The sequence below is a fragment of the Alligator sinensis genome, unplaced genomic scaffold (genome assembly GCF_000455745.1).
Source record: "Alligator sinensis unplaced genomic scaffold, ASM45574v1 scaffold646_1, whole genome shotgun sequence".
In the NCBI taxonomy this organism is placed as follows: Eukaryota; Metazoa; Chordata; order Crocodylia; family Alligatoridae; genus Alligator; species Alligator sinensis.
The window spans coordinates 410,531-421,535 of record NW_005842642.1 but is presented as its reverse complement, the minus strand read 5'-3'; the positions used below and the strand labels follow the sequence as shown (position 1 = coordinate 421,535).

Here is an 11,005-nt window from a genome sequence, read left to right as displayed (position 1 = left end):
ACTCTTTCCTGCCTATGCAGGGGGTCGGACTTGATGATCTGTTGAGGTCCCTTCCGACCCTAACATGTATGAATCTATGCAGTCCCAAGATTGCCTTAAGTACCAATGCAAAACAGTCCCTAAGCCAGTGCTTTGCAACTCTGGGGTGTCATGAGATCCCTCTTAAGGGTGCTGCAATATAAGCACTATTAGGTGTACAAACACCTGCACATGATTCACAAGATAAACCCAGAGACTTCAGATAGGAATCCAGTGTCAAAAGCATGCTGACATGTTGTGGTCTTTTCAACTTCTCTGAAACAGAAGAATTGCCCTGTTTTCTTGTGACAAAGGACCACAAAATGAGTCATATTAGCTTGACAGAGTAACAGTTTCTAGGACCAGGAACATTTTACTATCATAATTTCTTGCTTGTTTATTATCTTGTGTATCTAGTATTAAAAAAATAGGCATTAGATGCCTGGAATGACCAAAATAGATGGCTGGACAACTCTCAAATATAAAGAGCTAAAATGCTCAGTTTATAGCCCTAAGCTTGGTTAAATTTCCCATGCACAAAATTCTGACCCGCATTGGAAAAAACACATCCTCTATGTAATAAGTTTCAAATATGCTCCCAACTGGTTTGTTTTCAGGCAGAAACTGAAGGGCAAAATACCAAAGAAAACTCATACATCACAGTTTGCTTTCTTTTTTAAAACTGATTAGAATCCCTGAAGGATGCCCATTTCCCCTCACCCTTCCTTTTTGGAAACAAAATGTAAATCTTTAGCTGTTCAGGCAGCTTTGTAAAAGCCCACAATGCAACTCACAATCCTTTGCTTGGGCACAGCACCTTCCATTGGAGGATTTCAACATGTTTGCAAGATGCACATTGCTAAGCTTGGTGACATCCTGTAAAGGTAAAAAATAAACGTGTCCCTAATCCACATAGCTGCATCAAGACAGGGGGCTGAACTAGATGACCTGCAGTCCCTTCTAACCCTACTCTTCTGTGATTCTATAAATGTCACCTACAAGGTCACTCTACTCAGGCATGGATAGGAAGCCAAGGCTGTGATGTCTTAAACAAGTCTAGATCAGGGCTGCTCAACCTCTGGCCTATTGTGTCATCTAGCTTGCAGGGCTCCCTGTACACTGGATGCAGCGCCTAACCCCAGTGCGCAGGGCAAGGTGGGGTGGCGCCAGGCCCCATCCTAGCATTGGGATGGCATCAGGCTGGTAGGCATCAATCCTGATGCAAGCAGAGACATAAAGGGGAAATGCCGGCCCCCTGGAACCCAATTCCAGCATGAAGGGGTCAGTGTCAGACCCCTAGGAACCAAATCTCAGAGGTCTGTTGGTACCATCAGAAAAGTTGAACAGACTGCAGCAGCTGGCAGAAGGCACAGGAGTGTCTACAGGCACCTTCTTCCAGCTCTCCACAGAAGCCTTAACTCCACCTAGCAAAGGTGGTTGAATTCTGACAGCAGAAAGAAGCGTTTTGCTGTTGCAGAGGAACTTTCAGTGCAAATGCCCTCAGAGTTTTGTAACTAGACTAAGGACTTGTCTGTGTTCCAAACATTCTGGCAGCAGACCAGCCCCAGAGCACATCCTCACTTGTGCAGCTCCTGACCACTCTCCTCAGCTCCACTGCAGCAGCTGCACAGTGTAACCTACGGAGGCATCAGTTGTTAAGGGGGCTGCAGCACAGGTGTGTCTACATGCTCCTTCTGGTGGCTTTCTGTGGTGGCAGAAGCCCTTCCTCTTCCAGAGTGGGTGCAGCTTTACCAACAAATGGAAGGAACTCTGTTACCACAGAGGAACTGTGAGTGGATACACTTCACAGCTTTGCCAGAAGAGTTCAAGTTTTGCCAGCAAAACTATGTAGCATAGATCAGGCCTGCACTTCAGTGGCTCTAAAATATTCTGTGCTTTCCCAGTGAGCTGCAGTACAAACCCACAAAAGTCATTTAAATTTTTACTACTTACACTAAAAGCTCTGGCCCCAATTCAGCAAAGCACTTAGTAGGATTGGTGCCATGCCTGAAGTTAAACAGGTGCATGCTTACCTACCTTGATGAATATGACCCTTGTAAAAACTAACAGGAATCAGGTAAATTTTCTTTTCAGGCACCTTGGAAAATCCATAAGCTTCAGTGCTTGCCTCTTCTGCTGCTATCTACTGGTGACGGACTGGAGAAGGGGCTAGCCTCATAGCCATAAAGTTGTGTTTGTGCATAAAATAAAGTGGCTATGACACCACACTAAAACCTTTTGGAGACTTCACCCTTGCTAGTGCTAGATACCCCCAGTTCTAAAGTTCATGGAATGCAAAGGTTAGCAATACAGCTGGCCTTGTTTAGGGAAATATGGGGAAAAAAGGTTCCCTGCACCACACATGGTAGCTGCTCCATGCATGGATGTCAAAAGGGACGTGACCCAAATAGCTTCTACACTACGTTACAGAGGCAGCCAGCTGAAGTCCTGTGGGTTGTTGTTTTGAAGAAATTCTTAATCTTTCATTATCCAAGTGCCAAATGAAATGCCACATTTTCAACACTCGGTTATCTTTAACATCCAGAAAATATTCTGCATATAAATGTTTCTTTGTTCTATACTAAAAAATGAATATGTTGTACCAAGTAAAACTTCCATGAAATTCTGCACGTCTTGGCACTTAGCAGAGAATTAGCATCATATGAAAGCTCTACTACTTATTACTTAATTTTAAATTATCTTTATTTGCATTTCTCAGGATGCTACTACTACATACAAAGAAACAAAACAGATCTCCCATAATAATTACAACCCATGATGTGTACATTGGAACTATTCGCACTATCTTCCAACATGATTAATGCAACACCCAGCATTGCTCTATGGGCAGATGCACCTGTTTTAGGGTTCAGCGTGCACAGAACATGTCTGCCATGCTTCACTGAGGTCCTTTTTGGTGCAGCCTGGAGTCAGATTAGACATTCCCAGATTGCCTTTATCCAAGTCAAAATACAGCTGAAACTTTTACTGTCATCCTTAGTATGACCCCCTCCCAACCCCTGCCCCCAAAAAAACAAAACAAAAAAAACTGTCCATCTCCAGCAAATGTCAGCTTAACAGAGGTGGACAAAAATACAGCCCGAGGGCTGGATCTGGTCCGCCAACTGATTGGATCTGGCCTGCAGTCAGGCACCACCAACTGACTGGATCTAGCCCATGGCTGCCCCTGCAGCACTCCACATGGGGCCAAGCCCCACCTGCTCTTGCCCACACCCACACTGCCCTGGTCCTGGACTGCACACACAGGTTTCTGTCCAGGCTGCTCCCAGGGCAGATCCCCTCTCCACCAATAGCTCCTCCTCCTGCCCTTACTGTGCTGCTCTGGGCAGCAGGCAATGCTGGGAAGCGACAGTGGCCATTGAGACGCACACTCAGTACCAGACACCCATGGGGGGGAAGCAGGGGAAAGCTGCAGCTAGGCAGCTCCTACCCCAGCACATGGGGCTTCAGCCCCAGAGACCTAGCTCCAGTTTGGCAGGAACTGAAGCCCCACGCACTGGGGCAGAAACCACCCAGCTGCAGCTTCTCCGTGGCCTGGCTAGGTGTGTCATACCCAGTGCACATCTCCACGGCTGTCATTGCTTTCTAGCATTACCTGATGCTCAGTGACATGTCAGAGGCAGGAGAAGGAGTAGCTGCTGGGCGGGGAGCAGAGCAGTACCCGCGGGGGCTACAATCACACCAGAAGCAGTCCCGCTGGGAAGCTCTGCACGCTGGCCAGGGCTGGGACTGTGGCAGTGCAAGTGAGAGCATGGCACGGGCTGCCCCAGGTGGGGTTTGGCCCCATGCTGAGCACCAAAGGGGCAGCCGCAGGCTGGATGGCGGCTGACCCCCATTTGTACCTGCACTGCACTGCCCAGGCAAGCTCTACTGCCTATATCTCCTGCTCCCTCCCCTCACCCCTGGCCAGCTCCCAGGACCTAGCACATGGACAGCACCCCATACATACATACTTATTCCCCCCCACCCACACAGTATACGAGAGTAAGTCTTTATTTTGAGCTATTATGCAATCGCCTCTATATATGCTACTGGAAAAAACCCCAAAAACCAAAAAAACCCCCAGAACCACAAGCAAAATCAGGATAAAAATTATTTTTTGAAATAAAATTAAAAATGTTATAGTATGTTTGATTTTTAGTATACAATTTTTTTTTAAATCTATAATTTGTTAAAATGATCTCTTTTGAAAGACTTTATGCGCATGGCTCTCGACAGCTCACCAAAACTCATTAAGTGGACCTCCAGTCAAAATAACTGTTCATCCCTGACTTAAGAACCCTGATGGTCATGGAAGATGTTATGTGACAAGTTATCTTAGGTCATTTGCAAAAATAAATCACAATACTATAGGTACCTGGCAAGTTAGACTTATTTCACACATGCTTTCAAATCAGGATAAGTGCCCTGTGCAGTTTGAGGAATCGGAACTTGTAGCAGACATGCCCAACTAGATATTTGCAAAAAAAATTCTTTATTTGCAAGCTTTCAGGCACAGTCGCTCTTCTTTAGGCATAGGAGAACACAAAGATTGTAAAATGACTCCTAGTCTTTTTACCTCAAAGTTATGTGGTGGCAAGCAGGATGTAGAATCATGTTTCTTTCTGGTTATGATGTTTCACATTTCACAGGAGAGTGGGGAGATGGAATGCTCTCTTGGGGAAGGAATTACTTGTGTTGAGGTGCTTCAGAGCTCTGCAAAAATGCAAATTTAGCTAAAACAAGAGGCAGGAGCAAGGCATCAGCCTTCAGGTTTCCAGGTGGTCAATTTTGCTTCCTTTTTGTAAAATTGTGAAGTTTTCAGTTAAAATAATGGCTAAATTCAATATCTTTCATGTTTCAGGGATACAGGTTGTAGACGTATTGGTCTATAGGCACAAGGAATCAGAAGGAAATATAATTTAAAAGTTGCCTGGTGGCAAGCAGAATGTAAAAGTAAAAAGACTGTTCTAATTTTTATCTGACCCTAATTTACACAAAATGAACTATTCCAACCAGGAGATCTTACAACACCTTCAGCTCTCCTGTGAAATATAAATTTTCATTTCCACCTAGAATAAATTTTACAATCTTTGCATTCTCTTATGCCTGAAAGAGGGTGTGTCCCCGAAAGCTTGCAAATAAAGTTGGGGTTTTTTTTGCAAATATCTAGTTGGTCTAATAAAAGATATCACCTCTGCCACAGGTTCGAATTCCTTTTGCCTGTTGACCAATACAGCTACAATTTAACACATTGTCCACTTGCTTAATCTGCTCAATAAAGATTCTCAAGGACTTCTAGGACTGAAAGAAAGAAGCACTTTTGCAGCTCTTTGTCAAAGATTCTAGCTTCCTCAGAAACTAATAAGGATGCTTCTCTTAAGATTCAGTTTATGCCTTACCTAGTAAATTGTCTAACAAGGGTATAATAAATGGGAAGCATAGGCAACTTTTCAATGAAAATAAACACCAGAAAATAAGACACGTTCCACCTTCCCATATCGGCAAAGCTAGCCAATTCAGCCATGGTGTCAGTCTATAGTTTATATGAGGCAGAAACACAACTAGGAGATCCAGTTCCTCCTTAAGTAGCAAGTGTGATTGCAGTGACCTAGACATACGTTGCTTTACTCAGTTTCTTGAGCAGATATCATTCCTAAATACAGAGGCATAATGACAAACAGGTGCCTACGGCAGCTGCCCCACACAGCGGCAGTGGCAATGGCAGTGGCAACTTCCGATTGCTGCTGATGTGATCATGCAGTTGTGGAAGCAGCATTTTTCTTCTACTCCCAGCCCCCAAAAATCAGCCCTCTGCCTTTCCCCTGCCTCCTGGCAGCTTCCCTGGTCACCCTGCCCTAGTCACTGCCTAGCGAAGAGCATTTAAACATAGCTATCACCCTTCCATAGACCCTTTTATTCTCATTAAAGCAATGGACAGAGCAATTGCTCAAAATCAGATCCGATTAAAAACAATCAAACAGTCACAAATAACCAATACACAAAGAAAGTCTCCAAGGTATGTCTTCAAGGCTGAGATGGAAATTCATTGTCAATTGCCGAAAACATTAATAAGACTTTCAATCTTGGCATTTACAGAGACAACTTCCATTGAAGATAATTGGAGAGATTCAGATAATTCACCATCTGGCTTTTAAGGGGAAAAAAATGCACTCCAAGCTTTGAAAGATGCATATCCATGATAAGTCCATACTGAAAACCCATGTTACTGTGTGGTATAACATCATGCCTTAGTTAAAATAGCCTTTACCCTTGTGAATGAAGCATGTGAATAAAATGTTGAACAACACGGTGGTAACAAGGAATAACTCAAAGCTTAGCAACACTGTATAGACCATCTCTATTTTTAGCACACCTGAGCATCTCATACCACCTTCAGTGAGGCTATAGACAACATAATTTGGCTCCAAGAATTTGAAGAGGCTACAATTGCTCAAAAATGAGATTTGTGTCTGAAATAGTCTACCCACTACTGTTACACAAAGCACCTACATTTAAAATATGCTGAGGAAGAAGGGGAAAGTGCATTTGCTATTTTTCCAGTTTATTTACTTTGTGCATTTCACCTCCCTCACATCTAGTCAGATACCTCTACTTGGACAGATGTGGTAGCATTTAAAACCCATTTTTGCAGGGACAGGATGACTTTGCAATATCGGTAAGAAATAGGGCCCTGAGCTAAATTAATCTTCACTCAAATTGATGGCCTTATGATCCCACAAGACTTGTTTAGAAAGACTAGTGAGGATTCATTGTTTAACAACTTGTTATGAGATTCCTGAATGATGCTTGAGAAAAAGAAGGAAATGTATAGGAAGAAGGAAGTGTGCATAAGGGGGGAAAATATGAAATAAGGAACTGGTTGTTTTTAATTAATCCCATTTTAAACAGTCAAGGGTCCAAAGCATGCAATTTTTTGCCACGCATATTGTATCACATAGGTGTACAGTATACATGTACTAGTTAGCTATATGAACAGCTATTAAAGCCATTAATTACCACTAGCCTGCAAATTTAATCTAGTTTTAAGACACTATGATTCTTCACTACACTATTATTTTACATTTTGTAACAGAATTATTGAAAAAAATAATACAGAGATCCTACTTTTCCTAAACAAAACTGTGTTTTTCAGTAATATTTGTTCAGTCATTCATGTTTCATTTTAAGAGCCTATTTAATGTAAAATTCCAGAAGATACTTTAGGAATTAGAGGTGTACCAATATATCAGTGGCATATCGTATCGGCACTGATAAAAAGGAAAATTAATGGCTTTTTTTTGACCAGAGTAGCTGATAAATGCCATGGATAAATGCTGCGTGCATGTGCTTAGCCGTAGCGTGCATGTGGCCAGGAATGCAGCCCAGCAGCTTGGAGAGCAGCATCCAGCTGGTAAGTCTGTTATGGGGGAAGAGATGAGGGGAGGAAGAGGCATTGGGTGGGGGCGCAGATTGAGGCCCACACAATGAGGGAGGGAGTGGGGCTGGGGCAGGAGCTACCTAGCCAGGGTGGGGAACGTGACCCCGGGAGCAGGACAGAGCTGCAGGAAAAGGGCAGCTCGTCCAGGGAGCGTGGAGGGCGAGGAGTGGGGGCAACTCCCCACCGCTCGAGGTCCCCACTACGAGGGAGAGAGTGGGGTAGGGGCAGGCGCTGCTCAGCCAGGGTAGTGAATCCGCTCCAGGGAGTGGAGGAGAGCCGTGAGTGGTCTTCTGGGGGGTGCGAGAGACGAGGAGGGAGGGCCGCCCCCTGCTGCTGTGTGCACCCCCGGGGAAGGTATGGGGGGGTGGTATGTGACCCTGGGATTTGGACATGGGGCAAGTGCAGGCTGCCCGCTGCAGTTTCGGAGCCAGGGGCTGCATTGGCTTTTTCCCGGGGCAGGGGCTGGGCCAGGGCTGTATTAGAAGGGGTAGCTGCAGGGAATTTTGGAGGTGCCTATAGCCCATCCCATAACTACCCTTCGCAGCGCCACCAGCCCAGCTCTGGGAAGACGCTGGCAGAGCCCACGGCCCCAAGCCTGCAGCAGGCAGCCTGCCCTCACCCCGTGGACAAATCCGGGAGGCACATGACCCCCATGCCTTCCTCCAATGGTGCACACAGCGGCAGGGGGCAACTCCCTCATCCTCGCCTCCTGCACCCCACTGGACAAGCCACCCGCGGCTCCACCCCACTCCCGGGGTTGCATTCACTACTCTGGCTGGGCAACACCTGCCCCTGCCCCATTCTCACCCTCACAGTGGGGGCCTCAACCTGCAAACCCCATGCCCCTTCCCCCCCCCTCACAAACTAAACAGCAGGACGCCGCTCTCCAAGCTGCCAGGCTGCATTGCCCTAAATCAGCTACCGGATTGGTATCAGCTGATATGCCTGGTTAATAAATCTGTATCAGTCAAGAAAATCTTTATTGGTGCACCCCTATCAGGAATATTTTGTAACTTGTGTCTAAAACTGAGTTACTTAATACTATTAAAGTGTTACTGTGATTGGAAGAGTTAAAAAAAAACAAAAACCAAACAAACTTGTGTACATTTAAATAGTGGACTATCCATAAACAAAAGCCTAACGGCTCATATGAATAAAGTTTCTGAACTATGGAAGTTCTTGCAGGACTACTCCTTACTGAATGTTACATAAGTGTTATTATCTGACTGATACAAAACAAGAGATAAAAATATGTATATATTATTATAATAATAATAATAATAATAATAATAATAATAAAAACAAAACACTGACAGAGGAATTCATGAAATTCATCTTTATGGGTTTTTTTAAAGTTGACTAAGTTGAGCTAACGATTTTGTTTAAAATAATTAAACCTGTCAAAAAGGATCAGTCACAAACAGGCAGTAAAGGTTTCCTTGGCTAAATCTGATATCTTTTATTAGACCAACTGAAATAGTTGGAAAAATTCTTTGCCAGATGCATCCTCAACCTGATGGTGTTTGTACCTGCAAACTTGCAACAAATAATTTTTCCAACTATTTTAGATGGTCTAATAAAAATTAATCGGATTAACCCAAAGAATCTGACCTGCCTATGTCCTTAGACCAGTGTTTCCCAACCAGTGTGCCATCAGAAATGAACAGGTGTGCTGTGGAATTTTGCCATGCCAACGAGCTGCAATAGGTATGAGGATGGGGAATGCCTTAACATGTGCGCCACGGAAAAATTTTTATTAATGTAAGTGTGACTTGGTCTAAGGTAGTGTTTCCCAACCTTTTTCCAGCCCAACATGGGTACAGTTTATACCCCTCAGTCATGAAAAACACCTTTTTGTTGGTTCAACAGTTCTAGCTTTCTAACCAGCATGAAATAGGCTTCCCCCCCTTTGGTTTACATCATATACATTGGTATACTTGGGAATACTGGCCAGTATGAATAGAATTATTCCTAACTTACAGCGACGTAACAGAATTTAGTTGACGACTTCAACTCTTCTCCCTGTCTCACAATGTCTGGAATCCAATCAGGTGATCTTCTAAGGCAAATGCCTAAGGATGCTTTTACATAAATTCCACTATATGCAGCATTAAATAAAAGTTTTGCATAGCTGTAAAATGAAAAATAAATATATATATGGCCTGATTTTGCACCACCTTTTAATTTGTGTAATCATGCAAAGCTGTTCACAGTGATGGAAAATAATACCAGATCAGAATGATAGCCTTTTGCACAGGTGAAAACAGTTACAGAAGATACAAGACAATTTAAAAGTTAAGTCTTTTGCATTTACCAACTGAGTTGTACATATTTGGAATAACCTGTTTGGTGTTTTCAAAATCATTTACAGAGACCAAGATGCAGAAAGCTCTACATACCTTAAAGATATTGTTGTCTAAACACCAGGGAAACAGAAACTACAATGCAAATTTTGCTTTCTTGACAAACTGTATCTAGCAGAGCAATTCACACTTCAAACCTTTTTCTTCAAGATCTGTACCAGAAGGTGACCTATTAAATAACAATATTTTGAAGTACACGTGTCCCAGCTGTTCCCATGAATTCACTGCAATAGGTTCCATAAATTAAACTAAAAGGAATGGGTTTGTAAGTCTTGTGTAACGTTACACCGCATGACCATACACGCTGACATTATTCTGAACAACTCTTGGTACATGAATCTCATACTCTGTTTCCCTCCTATGTTTATACTTTCGAGCAGCTAAGTGGACTAATGATTTTGTTATCACAGCTACCTTACCCAGAAGGTTTCATACAAAGTAAATAAAGAAATAGAGGGGTCCCATTTATGAGTACATAAAAGCTGGCATGTTTGCTTGCTAGTTTCAGCCCAACTTCTTCCGCCAGTTTATGAGCAGGTGGGGAAATTGAGCAGACTTCTGTCATTCATCTATTCAGGGCTGGATCCAGTAATTTGGGAACAAAAACCTTATTTCATCACCACAAATTTTTCTCGGCCATGCAAAGGGCCCGATCCCTTACCCTCGCAGGTGGCTGGGACAGTATGTGTTTGGGTGGCTGTCTCCAATGGTGCTACTCGTGTGAACAAGAACGGAAAGGAACAGCTTGTAACTTGGGGGGAGGCAAGGCAGAGGCTGATCGCAGGGGCCCCGAGCAAGCCCGCTAGGGGCTCCCAAGGACGAGAGGCCTGGGCGGGCAGAGCGGGCACGGAAGAGCCCGAGGGACGGGGAAGAGGCAGCGGGACGGGGAAGAGGCGCGGAGGAGCTGCCAGGAGGTGCGACGGACTTTCGGGAGCCGGCGCCTCACGAGCGCAAACCCGCCCCCCGCCCTGGCCCGGGGGCACTTACCGCGGCCACCAGCTCCGCGGCGAGCCCGAGAGCGAGCAGGAGCGCGGCCCTGCAGGGGGGAAGCAGAGAGAAGCGGGGTTAGGTCGGCGGCGCGGCGCACCCCGAGCCCGGGGCAGGGCGGCGGGCGGCACTCACCGGGCGCGCATGCTGCTGCCGCCGCTCATTGAGCGCCCGGCCGGTCCCGCCTGGTGGAGGG

General features: G+C 44.9%; 1 protein-coding gene across 4 annotated transcripts in view; it reads right to left on the bottom strand.

Annotated features, from left to right (window-relative positions):
• Window positions 1-10,999, bottom strand: part of COL4A6 (collagen type IV alpha 6 chain) — a 187,939-nt gene extending 176,940 nt beyond the window's left edge. For all 4 annotated transcript variants that reach the window (XM_014524635.2, XM_014524636.2, XM_014524637.2 and 1 more), the window contains exons 1-2: window positions 10,945-10,999; window positions 10,810-10,858 (exon numbers count right to left, since the gene is read on the bottom strand). In XM_014524635.2, the coding sequence (XP_014380121.1) occupies window positions 10,810-10,858; window positions 10,945-10,973 (78 nt within the window). In that variant the 5' untranslated portion in view covers window positions 10,974-10,999. The remainder of the gene's footprint in view (window positions 1-10,809; window positions 10,859-10,944) is intronic.
• Window positions 11,000-11,005: the final 6 nt, after the last annotated feature.